The 19,850-nt window shown below is 36.6% G+C and overlaps 1 protein-coding gene and 1 pseudogene across 1 annotated transcript; both read right to left on the bottom strand.

Moving 5' to 3' along the window:
* Positions 1-345: 345 nt before the first annotated feature.
* LOC114155571 (cytochrome P450 2F2-like) lies at positions 346-7,402 on the bottom strand. Its single transcript, XM_028035520.1, has 11 exons — positions 7,160-7,402; positions 5,938-6,100; positions 4,810-4,971; positions 4,565-4,725; positions 3,842-3,910; positions 3,477-3,581; positions 3,235-3,373; positions 1,657-1,742; positions 1,351-1,452; positions 1,111-1,252; positions 346-1,036 (listed from the first exon to the last, which is right to left on the bottom strand). Exons 1-11 carry the CDS (start codon positions 7,319-7,321, stop codon positions 849-851), a joined length of 1,479 nt encoding a protein of 492 aa, XP_027891321.1. The 5' UTR covers positions 7,322-7,402; the 3' UTR covers positions 346-848.
* A 1,457-nt stretch (positions 7,403-8,859) lies between these two features.
* Positions 8,860-19,850, bottom strand: part of LOC114155577 (cytochrome P450 2F2-like) — a 34,490-nt pseudogene continuing 23,499 nt past the window's right edge.

The following is a 19,850-nucleotide window of genomic DNA, read 5'->3' as shown; positions in this document are numbered from 1 at the left end:
GCTGACATCTGCTGGGGCTGATGGGCAAGTTTGTCTCTGTGCAGTTTAGTGGAATCTGCTTTGTGAATCTGGTGCAGAAATGAAGCAAATAGATAAAAACAGTTCAAACAAATCCAAATAAATTCCCTCCAATAATGTCTGCAGACCAATTTTCATAATGACACTATATGTTTAAGGTGACTCTCTGTCAATGGATGCTTTCAATAAAATACCAACTTAAATGTAATTTGTCCCCCATTGTATCTCCAAATGTGTGCTGCAAGTTTTCATACAATAAAACATGTAACATGTAAACTCACAAAGAAACAATTGAATGGAAGAATGAAAACTCTTTGGTCTTGAAAAGATTTTTTTAGGTAAGCTTTTATTCATTAGCAGCAGTACTAAAATACATTAATTATTTTGAATTTTTTTATCCAGTCTTTTATTCCTCATCTGTAACTGCGTTTCCATTGACCTTAAAATTGTGCAAATTGGAATCAAAGATAAATTTGCTTAATGGAAACTCAACAATTTTGAAAAAACTAATTTTTTGTTAAAAGGTTTTAGTGCTAGCAAGAGGTGGTTTTACAGCTGTATAGAAATTTGTGTACTTTGTAAGACTGAAATGGAAACACTTTTTTTGTGATGTCTCGATGTCTTCATCTTTTCCGCCATTACTATAGGCGGAAAAGATGAAGATGACAGGAGGTAGTGGAAGGATGATGGTGTGGCATGCTCTGGAACGAACTTTTTCATCCATGATTTTAATGGCAACATCACAGTTGGAATTTTTTTTCCCCCAACATTAGCGGAAAACTGAAAGTTTTATGTACATTTTTAAAGGAAACACGGTTAGTTTCTGCTCCTCACTGTTTGGACCTCAGTTGGACCTTCATGTAGTAAGGTTTTGGCGTTAGAGTGACTCCATAGACTGGAGTGAAGTCTGGTTCTCCTGCATCCTCTGGCCAGATGAACTTAAACTTCCTTAGCAGAGTCACAGTGATGAGGAAGAGCTCCATGCGGGCCAGACCCTCTCCCATACACATCCGAGGACCTGGAAGAGAGAAACCACAAGATCCAACCCACACTTCAAGGTGGTTACCTCAACCGTGACACATCTCAGTTTACCTGCAGAGAAAGGCATGAAGGCCTCAGGTTTGACAAACTCTCCCTGTTCATTCAGGAAGTTTTCAGGCTTGAACTCATGAGGGAATTTCCACTGTCCCTCTTCTCTCAGGACTGAGGTCAGGTTCTGGATGATCATTGTACCCTGAAGAGAAGCATAAATATCAAATGCCGAAATCACATGGTCTTCGTTTTAGTGTCCCTCTTGCAAAAAAAAAACTTGAAGAAACTTTCCTCACCTACCTTGGGAATGGAGAATCCCATGAGCTCTGTGTCCTTAGTGGTGCAGTGGAAGACACTGAGAGGAACCGTGTTTGCAATCCTCTGGATCTCATGGATCACAGCCTGCATGAAGGAATATTTTTAACACATTTTCTGACTTGAAGCAATAAAATGTGTTTCTAAGTGTAATTGTTTGGCTATTATTGCATTTAATAAATTTGAATTCCATAGAGTAAATGAAGCAACAAGATCAAATAGGAAGTGGCTACAAGAGAAAGAAAAAACTATTTTACAGAGTTACTAAGTTATATTTTGTTGCTATAGTACCTGGACGTAAGGCATGCTGTTTCTGTCCTCAAAACAGACCCGGTCCTTTCCCTCCAGAACCTGGTCAATCTCTTGCTGACATCGTTCTGAGGGAGGAATAAAAATACAGAAGCATCAGTGGTTCCACATCCCACATGTTCCGTTTCTACACTTTTCTGCTCTGGTCCAGTTATTTAATCTGCAGCACCACCGTTATTTCTGTTACTGTTATCCCCAGGACTATCAATTGAAATTACTCCTCCTGGGACACTTGAACCCCTCAACTGTCTCCCTCAAAATGCTGGATCCGCACTGCAAAACCACAGAATCTTACCAAGTTTGGGAAAGTTTCTAGTGCAAATATGTTAGTACACCTGAAATAAGACAAAACAAACTAATATGTAACTTTTCAGCAAGAGCTTGTTGTCCCAGAAGTTCCTGAGATAAACAATAATATTGTTGTTTTGAGATCATTTTCATGCAATATAATGGCAATTAGGGGTGTAGCGATACCATAATCTCATGATACAATACGATATTCTGATCACGATACGATATGTATCACAGTAATTGTCAAACAATACAATTTGATGCACTTTTATGATTTTCTGAAAAATTTTAGAAGCACAGAGTGATTTTAGTGACATTCTGTGTTCCATAGACTTGGATTTTAATGAACTGAAAACTGATTAAAAGCACCAACTACACAATACCTGACTCTGATTGGACAGAGTCTAACAGTCTACAGCTGGACAAAATGAATCAAAGATGCAGTGAGAAAATTGCATCTTTGATTAACCAGACATGTTAAAAAGACGGTATAAGCCGATGGACCGCTATGGTTTAATGTATTGATACTCGCAGATGAAAAATTAATACCTTCCGAGGGTGGAAAAAATTGATAAATATCGTAGAATCGATATAATTATACAGCCCTAATGGTAATGACATAATAATGCAAGAGTACATTCTCAAAGATTAATAAACTTTAAATTCTAATGAACATTTAACACTGGAACTGGAAGACATTTTAAATATCCAAAATACATAAACAAAACAACCGAAACAACAAATGAAATGAGTTATTAAGTGTGTGTAAACAAAATTGACCTTCAAAAAAAAAAGGTTAGTTGAGACCAAATCACCAGACTGGAAATGTTTGTCCTCCAGTTTTTGGTAGAAAGAGAAAAAAAAGAGAAAAACAATAAATAATTAAATTGGAAATTATTTTGCTTCTTCTAAGTTATCATGTGATTAATTGAAAGATTGCTTATTGTGACAGGCCTAGTAAATAATTTCTTAATACTGATGAAAAATATTCATCAATATTTGATGAATAACATGGGTAAAGCATCTTGTAGGTGAAATAATGTGTCAGTGGAACTAACTATGATTTTCATTATAAAGGAAATAGTTGTTTAAAATAAGCTCCTATGTCTTACTAAAAGGTTACTGGTGAATTAGTTTTGTCTTATTTCAAGTGTACAAAGATATTTGAACTACAAACTAGACAAAAATACTTGATTAGATTTTGTGTCTTTCCAGTGACTGAACTTAATTAGTAATAAACAGAATGATGGAGCCTGAATTGAAGCATACCTTGGACATGCGGGTAGTTCATCAGGTAGAGAAATCCTGTCAGCAGGGTGTTGGACGTCGTGTCAGTCCCAGCGAAGTGAAGATCCAGGCTGTAAATCATGAGCTGAGCTTCTGAAAAGGAGGAACCGTCATCGCTTCTCTGAAAAGAGGACAGCTTGTGATTATTATAAACATTATACACTGGAGGTGATAAACTTAGTGAGTTTCTTATGCAGGTCTCACATGTTGGATGACTTACAAACCTTTTCCAGTTCATCCAGGTAACAGTCAACAAAGTGCCGAGGATCCCCAGGAACTCTGGTCTTCTTGTACTCAGTGACCAAGCAGTTAATATAGTTCTGGCAAATCTAAAGAAAATATTTTTTTGTTATGGAAATGGTATACATCATAAAGCTGTTGCTAAAGGTTTTCTCAGTCAGACAAATTTCATGTTTCACAGACTTTATATATTTACTTTCTGAGTTGCCAGTGATTAGAAACAAATTCGTTACAGTTCCTAAATGAAATTTTTTTTAAATTCACAACATGGATGGAAAAACTGAAGCAAAAATAGCTGGAAATGCAGAAATACTTGGTTATTTACTTGGTAGAAAAATATTGTTTTTACCTCTGCATTCTTAAAGGCCTTTCTGAATGGCAGCGGGAGGCTACGACAAATGGGGATAGAATCATATATCTATAAAGAAAAAGAAATTACATTATCTGAAGAGAAATATGGGTATTTATTTCCAACAGCTAAATATTTCACAGTTTCATTTACACACAAATCTACCACAGCATATTTGGGTCATTGTAGACAGAAAAAAAAAAGATAAAATAGAAACAAATAGAGAAATACATTTCCGCCAAAAGACTCAGAAATGTTGAGATTATTTTAGAAATTTTCTATAAAAAAAATACATGGACATTTAAATTTTTGGACGTTTTCAGAGTTTTTCATGGCAAATTTTCAACTTTTCAAATTTAAAAATGTCCATTTATTTTCTACAAAATTTCTGAGATTAATCTAAAAATTTCTCCTCTACGACGGCCCTAATACTGTCATATAAATCACCCAGCTAGTAGAAATTGTTTTAATAGCCAGATATAATGCATTTTATCAATAAGCAACATAACAGCCGGCTGTGACTCAGTGTGAAGAGTAATAGTTTTGCAATCGGAAAGTTGTGGGTTGTACTTCTAACATCTTGCCCCATGTTTATGTACATATTAGCATATTGCATCATAAATATGTCACTACGTTACATGCAAGACTTTGATAGCACTATGAATTAAATTTTCTACTTCAGGGGGAGAAGTGTACGGCCCCTTCTTTAACTCAGACACTCACCATGGCCCAGGGTCCATTGGCTATCTTGGCATTTTCAGTGAAGCACTGAACAATCGTTTTGATCATGTCATCGTCGTACTCGTAGCGCTTTCCGAACAGAACCTGGCAGATGATGTTGGAAGCGGCGTTATGGAACATGACCCGAGGACTCAGAGTTTTACCTGTATGAAAATCAAAACAGACATTTAGAACAGGCTACAGAACAGAGCACAGAGAGTTGCTGCATGGAGTAACCAATGACGTACCGATGCTGCCCTCCAGTGTTTTAATAGTGTGTTGAATCTCATCATGAATTCTGTCCTCCATTGATTTCTTTCCCAGACCGAAATTCCTCAAAGTCATCAGAGCGAAGCGTCGATGCTCCCGCCAGCTTGGGCCATAATCTGCCAGAATCACTCCAACACCACCTGCAGCAACACAGAAACACAAAAACACATTCACATTTATTATTTTAGCCTCTAAACCACAGGTGTCAAACTCCAGTCCTCAAGGGCCACTGACTGCAGTTTATAGATGAGCCACAGGTACAAAACACTGGAATGAAATGGCTTAATTACCTCCTCCTTGTGTAGATCAGTTCTCCAGAGCCTTAATGACCTACTTATTCTATTCAGGTGGTGCAGCAGAGGCACATCTAAAAGTTGCAGGACACTTGAGGACTGGAGTTTGACACCCTGCTCTACACCTTTCTATGACCAGGTTGCATCTGCTTTTATTTTTAGCTCTCTATACTCTTTCATATTTTCAGAATACACAAATCCCACCAGCCTGAACCGAAAGTGATCTGCACCATCTTTGTAGACAAGCGCATGTGCAATGCATAGCGGACCGATTGCTTCTAGACCAACAAAAAGAAAATATGTGGACACTCTTGACCAATGTGCGAGAAAATACATGAACAAAATGGATGCTGCCAGAGTCGACCCGTATGAGACACAGAGGGAAAATATGTCAGACAAGCTGCCTCCCATCTCCTACTAATTAAACTGCCAAGTGAACACAACATAACATAACTGCCTGCAAAGATGGCTGTCAGTTACAAAGTTCACAGAAACATTGCCTCCCATTGTTCTTGCTCTGTTTTTTGTGCATTTCCACTTGATTTTTGCAAAGTTTATGAGAACAATTCAAATCACAAGTCTAACTAAAGGTGGGAGACTTGTCAAATTTTGAAAAAAATATAAAATAGTGAAAGAGATCTTGTTTTGCAGGGACTATACTGAACACCACCGAATGCTGTCTTTTTGAGAACTTTGTGAGAAGATAAATCAAATATTTGAATCAAGTGTGATGAAACAGGGACCAATATAAACAGTAAAAAGCACAAAAATAAGCCCTCAAACATTGGTTATCTAATGTAATGTAATACCTACCATTCTTACAGGAAACATCGTTGACAAACAAGTCTTGGGGTCGTCCAGAAAAATCCGCACCCTTGATCACCATGGCTTCTTTCATGGCCTTCAGCCCGTTCAGAATCACAGCTGGTCTCGGACCGATGTAAATACTGTAGATCTTTCCATAAGATTTGCTCAGCTGGGAGGGAAAAATAAAAATGTCAGTGATTTTTAAACACCTGTCCATCCTTGGTATTATTCTGTAATTTAAGATTTGCATACAAGTGTATTATTCAAAGTTTCAAAATGTTAAAAAGTGAATTCATTTCATTGGTTTATTTCCATAACTGTAACTCTTGTAGATTAGGTACTTATGCTAGCTCTAAAATTGTTTATTTCTGTTCATTTCAGCTTCCAGGTGATAATCAAAATTTTGTTTCTCATAAAATTTGAGTATTTCACTTTTTTTTTTATTATATACTGTACATCATGTTATAATTATTAAAATTTTCTGCGTAACATTAAATTTCTTAATTTAAAAATTAAAACAAATTAGCTCTGATGTCATAATTTATTGAGATGCATATGTAGAGTAATATTCAATAAATGCAATTAATGTTCCGATCAGTCCTGTTAGTCAGATTTGAAAATAATATCGCTTACATTCAGCTCACATTTCTGCATGAAAAATTGTTTCAATTGTGATCTAATATTCTAATCTTGGATGTGATTTTTAGATTAATTTTAATGGAAAATCATCATAATTAGCCAATTAGAAAGAATAAGTCTTAGCATAGTTAATCTGTTTGACTTAGTGAATTGAGTTACTAAAATGAATAACCTTTCAATAATATTCTGATTTACTGAACAATTTGCAGTGAACTGTGTTGTGAACATTTAAGTATATTTGTGTGATTTATTTCATGCTATGATATAAACTTAGACTAGAATATAATAGACTAGAATAAACTAGAATGTGATTTATTGAATAAGAACTATGCACACACTGGCTTATCAAGTCCTCTGGTCATAAACTCTAACACTGGTTGGCATTATTCCAAGTGTGCAGACAGTTTTGCTGATATTATTCAATCACCTGTAGTTCGTAAAAGCAGTTTCCTACAGAGAGATCAACTATCAACACTTCTCAAATGTATTGATTTCACCATTCAGCTTTACTGGAACTCTTGCAATCCTAAATCAAACGTCGCTACTGTCATTTAAGACATTTAAACAACAAACTGCATTAATTTCATACCCTGTCAAAGTCCTTCAGTGGGTTGTCCAGGCTCAGGTTCAAAAGGTTCCCCAGGACAGGCAAGATGGGGGGTCCTGGTGGGAAGTTCTTTGGCCTCTGAGATTTGAACAGGATGATGACGAACCAAACAAAAAGCCATAGCAGAAATATTGATACAAACATGTTTCTATATGAAGAGGAAAAAAGACAGGTCTGACAGGTAGCAACAGAATTAAGCTGCTGCGGTTAGCCCTGCCCAGTTTGCTTAAGGACTTTGTTTCTCTGTATGAACTATTTGGCTCAGATGTAAAGTCCACTGATAAGCTAACGCCGTAGATAAAGAGCGCAGGAACCATCTGTTCTACCAGAGATAAACTTAGGTGACCTTTACTGGGACCAGTCTGGCTCACCTAAAATATCCCCAACATAAAGTGTTGTTGGTTTTTTCCACTACTTTCCACTTAATCCATTCTGAATACTGAGCATTATTGTGCTTTGGTTCATATAAACTCTGGTATTAAATACAATAGTGGCAGGGTGTGGTTTGAGCACAAGTACAAGGGAAAGTACAGCATGTCGGGACAGGGAAGGCTGTCCCGACCAAGCATGCCTCAGCATGCTGAGGCCAAGAACAGAACTCTGCATGCTGAGGCCAAGAACAGAACTCTGCATGCTTCCTGGTATCAGCCACTAAAACCCTCGAAGACAGAGCACATCACCCCGGTTCTGAAGTCCACTGGCTCAGAAAACATACTTTAAAATACTTTTGTTTATAAATCACCGTATTGAGTGGCTTAGCACCAGAATACATTAAAGATCTGTTGTTGTTGTATCAACCTTCAGACCACTCTGACCTTCTGGTTCTGGTCTGATCTGCATCCCCAGAACCAGAACTAAACATGAAGAACCACCATTCAGGTTTTATACTCCTCTAATCAGGGATAAGCATCCAGAAAAGTTTGTATTTGAAGAGGATTCAAATAAAATACATTGGCTGGCCTGATAAACATATTGCAGCTTCTACATTAAACAGATCATGTCTCTATTTGAGGTAAAACATAAAGGGGACATATTATGCAAACTTCACATTTTGTACCTTTTTTGTACTTCCTTGTTGGTTTCTACTACTCCTAAAAACAGTCCAAGTGCACCCCAAAAGTTTTTTGGCAATAAATTCATGTTCTTTGGTGTTTGGAAAATGAGCCGTTTCAAAAACCTCCAATATGTAAAGTCATAAATCAGCACCAGTACCAAGCAACCCAAGCTGAGCTCCAGCATATTTGGTCAGCTGGTTTCAACGCTGTACAATGGCTGCTGGAAAACACAGCAGCCATTGTTCAGATTTTCATTGAGAGGGCCCAAAAAAGAAAAGATCAGAAAGGAGTAAATCAGAAGCTCACTTAGGTTGAGTTTTTCTGATGGACTTAGAAAGGCAATGCTGAGATGTTTTTGATGTGTAAAGGAACAAAGAGGGAAGACAAAAGAAGGAAGACTTCAAAAACATTAATGTATTTAGTGAAACAGAATCTAAAGAGGAGAATGTGAAGGACAGGATGAGGTGGAAACTGATAATTATCCAACGGAAGAGAGGAAGATGAAAGTTAGCATATTATTCAAAATAAATAAATAAATGCTTTGTGGACATTTGTTAATGTATTCTGACCCGGATTGACAAGACATTGGTTAGTTGCCCCTTTCAAAATAATCTGATCACAAACAGATAAAGTGAGAAACTCTTTAATCTTTTTATTTAGTTTCAACAATCAAGGCCAAAATAAAAACTCCTGCATTAGTGCAAGTTTTGGTGCCATTCACTCATGCGAAATACAATGAGAGTTAGGTAAACAGTAGGTTTTTCCTTTCATTTCTAAAATGTTCCCTATATACATAACAAATATTTCTGGAAAGGTCTTTGTTCATTAAGGAAAATGTTGTAGTAACTCATCCATGCCTGTATGTGGAGATGTAGCAGTTACTGTAATACACCATAAAAATGCTCACTCAAATAAAAGTAAGCTTGTTAAACATTAAGAGTTGCTTAGTGGCAATTATTTAGTTTTCAGTTGTAAATTGCTCATTAAACTCAGAATTTCTCTGCCGTCCTCACACTGAAGATCTGAGCTGGACCTTCATGTAGTAAGGTTTTGGCGACTGAGTGACTCCATAGACCGGAGTAAAGTCAGGTTCGCCTGCATCCTCTGGCCAGATGAACTTAAACTTCTTCAGCAGAGTCACAATGAAGAGGAAGAGCTCCATTCGAGCCAGACCCTCTCCCAGACAAACCCGAGGACCTGGAAGACAGAAAAAAAGATTAATTTCACTGACTTATCAACTCAGATGTACAAAGATGTATTGGGGTCATTACCGCAATACATCTTTACAATACAATAGGATTAAATTTCCCATAAAGAATAATCTCAGAAATCTTCTAGGAAAAACAAGAATTTTTCTGAGCTTCAAGTAAAAAATTTGCATGAAAGAAACAGAAATTTTTAGATTAATCTCAGAACATTTCTAGAAAAAATCTTGGAAATTTCTGAACTCCAAAAGTTGAAAATTTGTAAGAAAAACTGAAAAATCCCAGAAGTTCTCTAAAAAAAAAACAACTTGACTTTTTAAACTCAGAATTTTTTTTCTAGAAAATTTCTGAAATTAATCTCAAAATTTCAGTTTATTGGCAGACATTTACTCCTTTTATTTTCTATCTACGACGGCCCTCATTTCATTTTACTTGCAGAGAAAGGCATGAAGGCCTCAGGTTTGACAAACTCTCCCTGTTCATTCAGGAAGTTTTCAGGGTTGAACTCATGAGGGAATTTCCACTGTCCCTCTTCTCTCAGGACTGAGGTCAGGTTCTGGATGATCATTGTACCCTGAAACCAAACAGACAGCATGATGGCATTACTGTTCCTCTTATGAAGTCATTAATGTTTAACTCACTTTGGGAATGGAGTATCCCATGAGCTCTGTGTCCTTAGTGGTGCAGTGGAAGACACTGAGTGGAACTGTGTTGGCAATCCGCTGGATTTCATGGATCACAGCCTGATTTAACACAAATTTTCTATCATTAAATTCAAGCACAGACAAATAAAACCAGAAAAACAAAAAGGCTTAGAGTTACAATTGGAAAACAGTTCAAGCATAAAACATTTTTAAGCTCCGAAAACTGTATTTCTTATGCAAATATTTGTTTAATTTATAAAGTTCTTCTGTTTGTCTCTTTGAGATCATACATCATAATCAGAGTTACAGGGGTAACCTCTGCAGGTGAGTGCAGCATCCCAAAATGTAGGACTGCTTTTAAAAAACTGCTTTCTCTTTTGTTGCTATGAATGATGCCTGACGTTCTGAATAGAAATCAGAAATAAATCATCTGATGTGCTCTACCTGCACATAAGGCATGCTGAGTCTGTCCTCAAAGCTGGCCCGATCCTTCCCCTGCAGCACCTGGTCGATCTCCTGCTGACATCGCTCTGAGGAATCCAGTGTTGCTGCACGTTACTGCACAACTTAAACCGTAATAAAATACACTTATCCCTGGCTCATGTAAGGAGAATACTGAATAGTCAGACGATTAAAGCAAAACTGAAGCAGCAGTGAAAAGAAACGGTCACAAAGATGACAGAAGGAACTGTTTTCTACTTTGATTTTTTTCTTTTTCTCTTTCCTAAGCTTTTCCAACTCTAAAATTTACACTTTGTGGTCAAATAAGACTCTCAGGTACACTAAATTTTTATGACTCAAAAACCAAGCGTCATAGTGCACCTCAGATCTAAATATTTAAATACTAGATCATCATCATCATCATCATCATCATCATCATCATCTACCATAACTCTTAATACAAGTTACAACATTTGATTTCCCTTTGGGATCAGGAAAGTATTTCTGAATTAGAACAAAAATGTTCTGCAGGAACATTTTCATTTTTATGTTATATATCATGCTTAAATTTTATTATTGCTCTTTTAATATATTTATAAGAGAAGTAAATTGCTTGCTCTTAAGCAAGTAAGCAAGTAAGTTAAAAGAAGTAAGTTTATTTACTTCTTTACATAACTTTGCATTACCTTGTATTTGAATTGGCTTCCACATCAAGTCATACTTGGGGAATTTATTAATATTAATGTTAATTGTGGTACCAATTCAGCCCCTTCCTTCCCTCTTGGATGGCAACATTTCTCACTGATTTTTGTGACCATTTGTGTTTGCAATAAACCACAAGAAGTGGAAAGAGAAAGCAGATGTTTATGTAGAAAACAATAAAAAGATTGCTACATTTAACCTGACACAAAAACATTGCATTTATGGGCATGTAAGCGTTGTTGAGGTTACCTTGTATGTGTGGGTAGCTCATCAGGTAAAGAAATCCTGTGAGCAGAGTGTTGGAGGTGGTGTCAGTCCCAGCAAAATGTAGATCCAGAATGTAGTTTATGAGCAGTTCCTCTGAAAATGAAGAACCGTCATCCTTCCTCTGCAGACGGCGACACAGAAAAATGTAAGGCAAACTAAATTAAGATAATTACCCTGACTTATACTTTAAGAAATGCACCAGGAGTACCAGAAAATTAAATCCTTCAGTCATTTCAAATTAAAGTCAACTTACGTTGGATACAATCCGCATGTATTTTTGCATTTCCGTCATGCATACATGTCGGATAACGTTTCTGCACCACTAGCACATTTAGCAGCTCTTACATAAACTGATTGACAGCACTAAGCTCTGATTGGTGCATTTCAGAAGCAGGACGTGGAGGAGATCTGTCTCATATTATACTGCCAGGACACAGTGACAATTTTAACAAATTTGGTAAAAAAAAAAATTAATAAAAGTTACCCCAGATTTTTTTTATCTGTATAAAAGGCTCGTCTCACATTTACCCAAAAATATTCTGATGATTCCAAAGAATTTTTCTAAAATACTCTGCAGACTGATGAGACAGAAGTGGAGTTTTCTGGACCATGTTGGTTCTGTTACATCTGATATAAATCTAATACCACACACCACTTTGGGAAAAGATGATCAATGATGGTCTGGTGGACTTTGAGTTTAGTTTTATGATGTTGTGAAGCCTGACTGAACACAGCTTCTATGTTTTAAATAGAGTTGACTTTTGTTACATACACACCTTATCTAATTCATCCAGGTAGCAGTCTAGGAAGTCCCGAGGCTCACCGGGCACTTTGGTTTTCTTGTGCTCCTTCAGCAGCTCCATTGCAATATCCTGACAAGTCTAAACAGAAAAGCCATTCAAAGCAAAGAAATTTAGAAAATTATGGAGATTTCTATCATGCATTTTTACATTAACACCCGAAGGCAAAAGGCAGGTGAGATCCAGGAAATGTTGTGTTTGTTTGTGTACTTTTTATTTAATGTCTACTGTCCAGCAGTGAATTGTTACCTGAAAGTGACAGATTTACTTTCACAAGTGAAGCATTACGGTTTTGCTATAATGCTCATCTCCCCACCACAAACGTGTATTTAGTTTAGCAGAAGCTTTGTTCCATTACCTTATAGTTTCTAAAGGCAGTTTTGAATGGAAGTGGCAAACTGCGAGTAATGGGAAGAGAATCGTAAAGCTGCAAAGAGAAACAAGACATTAAGTTATATTCCTCATAAATTCTGGTTTGTTTCACACCAACTGGTATGAACAGATTTATTTCATAAGTATGGCATCTGAATTCAAACAGGAGACAGATCTGACTTGACCTGAACTACAACAAGCAAATACTACAATTTTAAACTGAGATGAACACACAGAAAGGCCTTGTTTTAACAGATGAGGTCAAAAGATTTGTTATAATGAATATCTGACAGAAATACTTGAGTTATAACCAAGATTAGGCGCTTTCCATCGTCTCGGCAGGAAAAATGTAAATATATGATTTAGTTCTAGCAACTCAGAGATGGATTTTGACTCACCATTGCCCAGGGTCCGTTGGCAATCTTCGCATTCTCGGTGAAGCACTGAACGATAACTTTAATCAACTCATCATTGTATTCGTAGCGTTTACCAAACAGAACCTGGCAGATGATGTTGGAAGCTGCATTATGGAACATAACCTGTGGACTCAGTGTGCCTGCAAAAATGATCAAAACCAGAAAATAATTTGATTAAATAAAATAAATTATATTAAAATGAGAACATTTTAAGAAACAGATCATTTTTGATCATGTAAATGTTGCAGAAAGTAAAGTATACTCAAACTCAAAGATGAAATACCTGTGCTCTGTTCTAGAGTTTTGATTGTGTATTGAATCTCATCATGAATTCGGTCTTCCATTGACGTTTTGCCGAGACCAAAGTTTCTCAAGGTCATCAGAGCAAAGCGCCGATGCTCTCTCCATCTCAGACCATAGTCTGCCAGAATCACTCCTGAAACAAACGTGGGAACACAACAACAAAGATTTACAATCACAAAATATATTTTATACATATTTAAGTCAGAATAGAGCTGAAATAACTGAATGGAATGAATACAAAGGATTACAATGGCTTTCCATGCATTACTTAGTCACCTTTGGGTAAAAACTCTAAAATATTTAGGTTAATCTCAAATTTCTCAGTTTGAACAGTCAAAAACTCAAGAAATGCTTAGATAAATCTCAGACATTTTCTAGATAAACTTTGAAATTTCTGAGTTTCAAAACTCAAAAATCTTTAATGTTTGAAACTCAAAAATTTTCAAGTTTTTCCTTAAAGATTTCTCAGATTAATCTCAAAATTTCTGAGTTTTTCTTGCAAAAATGTTATGACTTTATTCTTAAATTATTTAGACTTTATTCTCGTAAAAAAACTTAAAAACTTTATTAATATGGCCCCAATACTTCTTGGTACTCTAAGACACTGGGTTTTGTATAAAAATGTGTTTTTCTTATTAAATCTTAAAATTTTAATTAATATTGTCCAAGAAGTTTAGCCTTGAAACAGCAATGGCTTGTTCCCATTTTTACGCCACCCGAAATGAGTTTGAAGTGTCTCATTTCTCTTTATCTCTCTGAAAAATAGGAATTATTGACCATATCTCAGATGTTGGTGGCAAACTCGTTTTCATTTTGGGCCACATGAAAATCACGAATGTTCTTAAAGGGCCGGTTGTGTCAGATTGCATCAATAAACTTGATAAATGAGCTGTTAGAAACGTCTCTGCACTTGATTCTTAAGTTCTTCTTAAAATGAAATAATATTGAACAGTTTCAAATTGATCAGTCCTTCCAGAATTTCATAATTTTTTCAGCGATTTTTTTCCCAAAACTTTTCTGATGCAAATTTAGAAATATTTACAAGAAATGTTGCAATATTTCCGCTTAAGTGTGATGATAAATGTGACTTTTTATTATTTGCAAATAATTGATCACAGACTAGAACTTGACAACAAGTAGGACTGAGGCAGAAGTGCAGAAGTAAAATATACTGCCACCTGCAGGTAGGAGTTTCCATCACTTCCAGCCAATGTTTTTGACCATTTTCCTGGAAATCTTTCAATAAACTCAGTTTGTTGAAAAAAACGTCACAATTTGTTGATTTTTTTTTTTTTTTACCCCTTCAGGGGGTCTTTTGTGGGCTCTAGTGTCCCTTATATGATAGTAGGCTGACAGGAAACAGGGAAGGAGAGGGGGGAAGACATGCGGCAAATGTCGTCGGGTCCGGGAGTCGAACCCGCGACGGCCGCGTCGAGGACTCCAAATACGAGTCGCGCTAACCACTATGCCACCACGGCACGCCCACAATTAGTTGATTTTGTGTGAATTTCCGCGATCGTAGTAAAAGTGGAAGCATTAACTAATGTAATTACTGATTAATAAAATCATATTTAAGCACAGAATTGTATGCATAAATAGGCCTTATTTATGGATACTTTTAGAGTCTAGAGGCCCACATAAAAAGCTATGGCTGGCCGGATTTGGCCCCCAGGCCTTATGTTTGACACATATGGCTCCCTCTTAATCATCTCTTAAATGCTTCGGGATGCTTCTGGGATGTAATACCTACCTCTATTCTGGGTGACATAATTTACAAACATGTCTTGTGGTCTTCCAGCAAAATCAGCACCTTTGGCCACTATGGCCTCCTTCATGGCCTTTCAGCCCGTTGAGGACCACAGCGGGTCTGGGACCCAGGAACAGACTGTATACGTTTCCATACGAGTTTCTGAGCTGTTAGGAAAACACAAAATGTCATTTTAACAGTCAACACCAATATTAGAAACATTATTAAACCAGTACTGTGTCACAGTTGAACCATTTTCAGTGAAAAATCCTAAACCACTGCATTAGAACAATCACATTTCATTGACTTCTATTATGTTATTATATTGTTCTGTTCAGCCATTTTCCTGTATGTGAATGAAAGTCAGAAAATCTGTTGTGCAGGGTCATTAGAAATTACAAAATAGTTTCAAATGTAGAAAAAACATTGTTTTATGAATAGGTTCTCTTAAAAGTCTGTCCAGATGATAGGATGTAAATTATCATCTCTTCACAGATTCACAGATAAAGGAGACAATAACTATTTTGTTCAGAATGCATTAATTTAATATTCAATGTAAAAAGAACAGCATTAACTGGTGCAGCACTTAGCTTACAACAAAAACAACCCTAAGTCTGAAAATATGATGTTCGAAGCTTACACACGTACTTTAAATGAATCAGTATTGAAAGCTGACAAGTGAAATGTCTCAACTTTGTTATCTTTCAGTAAGGTGTCATTAATCAGTCGGATTAGACCCACCCAGTAATTAGTTCACAAAGGATACAAATGACAAAACACTCCCTGATGGAAACATGCCAAATGTGTAAGAAGTCAGCTCTAACTGACTTCTGCACTGATATCATGTTTACACACAAGTAAAACTCCTTTTTCTGAGCAAACTGGACCTTAAAGGCTGGAAATACAGGAAAATGTTGAATTCATTTGAGTTTCATTCTGATTATACCAGTAAAAAGACTGAAGAAAAGCAAAATAGATCAGAAATAAGATAAGGATTTTTACAGTGCATTAAGAATAACGGGAGCTGGCTGCTTTCCAAGAATACAGAGGTTATGCAATAACCTCTGTATTCAGCAGAGGGAACGCTGCTTACATACAGTAGTGGAACATAAAGTGCTTGTATTTTGTTACTGTACTTAAGTATATTTTTCATGTATCTGTACTTTACTTAAGTAAATTTAATTGTGGGTACTGTCGACTTCTACTCCACTACATTTTACATCAAGTATCTGTACTTTCTACTTCACTGCATTTCTATAAAGCATTGCGTTACACATTACATCCAAGACAGATTGGGCTTTTTTGATTCGTTAGTTTGAAAGTAATCCACTGCAAAGTTGGTCCACTGCAAAGCAGGAAAGTACCGTCACCCTCCCTCAAGAAGAGCAAGGCGGGTCCAAAAGGACCTGCAGAATCACTAACACCCAAAATGGAGTCTAGTAAAGGCCGTTATCCAGAAGACCTGTGCCACCCAGGGTATTATTTAAAAGATTCATTCCAGTTAACCGGGTCAAAAAGTGACTCCTGGAGATTCCTGTACCTCCTTTGCCTCCAGTGAAAGCATGAACTTCTAGCATTCAAAAAAAATGTTAATATGGTGTTTTTACTTCTGCTACAGTACATTTTTGTCTGTTTATTTGTACTTTTATTTAAGTACATTGTTTGAATACTTTCTCTACCACTGCCTACATATGTGAAACTTTGGTACATTTCAGAATCATTTCTTTAAATTTGTTACAAAACTAAAGTGTTGTGCCAGCAAAAAAGTCTAATTTCAAAACATTTTACACTTGATTTCTAAGAGCAAAATTAAAAGTTAATTTATGTTTCTTACCCTCTCCAAGTCCTTCAGCGGGTTCTCCTGGCTGAGGTTGAAAAGGTTTCCCAGCAACGGCAGCGTGGGGGGTCCAGAGGGAAAGTTCTTGGGTCTCCGAGGTTTGAGCTGGAATAACAGGAATAAAATGCAGAGGCACAGGAGAAGCACAGAACCCAACATGATGGACGGGAAGCTCTGATGAACTGCAGTAGAAGTGGCTGGGTTCTGCTCTTAGTCCTGCCTCCTGTGGTTGTATTCTTTGTTCCTCTGTCCCAAAGGTGGGGCAAAGACAACCAGGTCACCCACTAGCAAAGGCTTATACTCAAAAAGTAGATGCCAGTCAGGAGGAGGGGCTTAGCGCTGTCAATCAATGTTGCTTAATGTGCCAACAACTTATTGTTACGTTTATTGGTAACACTTTATTTGACGAGTTGTGAATAAAACTGTCATGACAAAGTCATAAACATGACATAACACCTGTCATGAACATGAGTAAGTCTTCATGAATATTTATGACTGTTGTCATAAAGTGTCATTTGGTAAATCATTACACTTTTAATACAAAGTTGACATTATTAAAAATGTCTTCATTATGACAACTTGACATTAACCAAGAAATCATGATCCAAAGTATTACTGATTACACTTTAAAAAGTATGTAGCTTTATGTTATTAAAGCTAAAGTGTCAATGAATTCTGCTTCATGACATTTAGTGTGAACAGGACATTATCCTCAAGCTTTGCAGGCTGAAAAATTCATTAAAATGAACATTTAGCATAATAACACACAAGAGTCATATCAATGTAACGCACTTCCATCTCAAGATACTAAAACATGCTGCTAAGGACACTGCAAATAGTTTATACTCCTGGCTTTTTCTTCTTTCAGTTATTTTAAAGGCTAACTTTAAAACTCTAGTTTATTCAACTCTTGGAGGTTTGACAAAATTGATAAAAAGTTAACGACTTCCTACAGCAAGTTTATCTTTCACAAACTCACATTTCGATTCAAAATCAAAAACTCGCTAAATTTATTTGACTTAAAGAGCAGAAGACAGTAGACACTACTAAATGCGGCCCAAATGTTTTACAGTGTAAAAGATAAATACTGCAGCTTTAACCCGGGTCCAAACTTTTTGCACTGATGGCCAAAATGAAAGCACTCAGGGGCCACAAGTAATTGTTTTTCTTTTCTTTCAGCTAAAGTGCAAAATAGCTCTATGGTGAATTTTTTTTTCTTTCTACCTGCTCTGCTATAACTTTTATTTTAATTTAAAAAGCCAGAAAAGGGTTCTCAAAGTTGTACAGTTTACTAAGTCGTTAAGGTGCCTTTTTTTTGTTACCAGCAACAGAAATGAGAACTGTCTGTGAAAACCCTTAGCTGTATTCAGCCAATTTTATTCATTATTCATTTACAAACAGATTGTCCAGACATTTCAGTTTCTTTGATCACCATCAACTGTTGGCTAAAATGTTACATTAATGTTTCACGTTGTTTAAACTAATACCAAACTTGCAGCATATTTAGAACAGCATACTGTAAATCTAACATTACTTAAATGTTTAAAATTGAGTTAAACAAATTTAATGTAAAAAATACTTTACATGGAGCAGTGTTTCACTGGTAAATGTAGGAAACCATCGCCCTCTGCTGCCAATGGCGAGTATTACCCTGACTGTTAATTGGACTAAATGTAATTGCAGGGCTTTATAAATTCACAATGCACTTCATGACATTTTTCTAAATTGATTTAACGCACAGACACATAATTTATTGGGTTGTTTTGCTCCACAATAATACACAAGTGAACAAAATGGACAAAATGTCCCCTGTTTTCAAAAGAACTCCGATACATGAAACGCTGAAAATTAAACCATAACTCTTCCAGTGGAAGTATCACAACCCTCCATGAACATCTTTCCTTTTCTCTCTTTTTAGAAATAAAAGTTACACCAACTGTATGATCACTACTGCAGTGGAGCTCTGTTTATTTATTGTATTTTAGGTATTTTTATTTTTTAAAAATAGTTTCTAATTGCCGTCATTTTCTGTTGGAATGTTAAATGCTCTGTAAATGTTCTGGGAATGCAGCCAACGTTTTTATCAAGAAAGAATTGAAACCCCCTCTGCTACAGCACAGTGTGATCAGGAAGTTGGGGTCAGCTAAAGAACAGCTTTTCCCGAACATGACCACCACCGAATTCCACAGCTTTGCTTCACATTCACCCAGAACCAAACACATGCACTCCTCCCACACACACACACACACACACACACACACACACACACACACACACACACACACACACACACACACACACACACACACACACATTTACTCTGAAAAATGTCTGCTGTTCAAACACTCTTCAAACCTTCCTTTATCTACATCATTTTTTAGGTTGAGAAAATAATGTTCAGAATTAAGTACGACTTGTGATGCACTTAGATCATCTGCCTCTTCCAGCTGGCTATTGAAATATTTAAAAGTCTCCTTTCAGAATGAGCCATTTTAAATCTAAATAAGCTGCTGCTGGCCACAGCCCCCAACTCAATGTTTACACTCACATGTTAAAATGACAGCAAATTAAACAGTTATACTTCTGTGAAAAGCAGAAGTGGAGCCTTCTGGACAGCCGACAAGAATGCAGCAAGTGATTTCTGGAAGCTAAGTTGACAACAAACCGCTTGTTTTTTCCAGCAGCCGTTACGCAGCGCATACAGCTGAACCAAAGGTGCTGGAGCTTTGCTGGGGTTGCTAGGTAACAGGCAGCACATGCTGATTTGTGATTCTGGAGGTTTTTGAAACCGCTAATTTTCCAGACACCAAAAAATTTAAACTTATAGTGGGCTAGTGTTTTTTAAGTGCTTTTTCTGTTTCTAGAAGCAGTACAGACTCAAATA

This window comes from Xiphophorus couchianus, chromosome 2, assembly GCF_001444195.1.
Source record: "Xiphophorus couchianus chromosome 2, X_couchianus-1.0, whole genome shotgun sequence".
Taxonomy (NCBI): Eukaryota; Metazoa; Chordata; class Actinopteri; order Cyprinodontiformes; family Poeciliidae; genus Xiphophorus; species Xiphophorus couchianus.
Note: the sequence above shows the minus strand (reverse complement) of the source record. Positions and strands in the feature narration are given on the sequence as shown.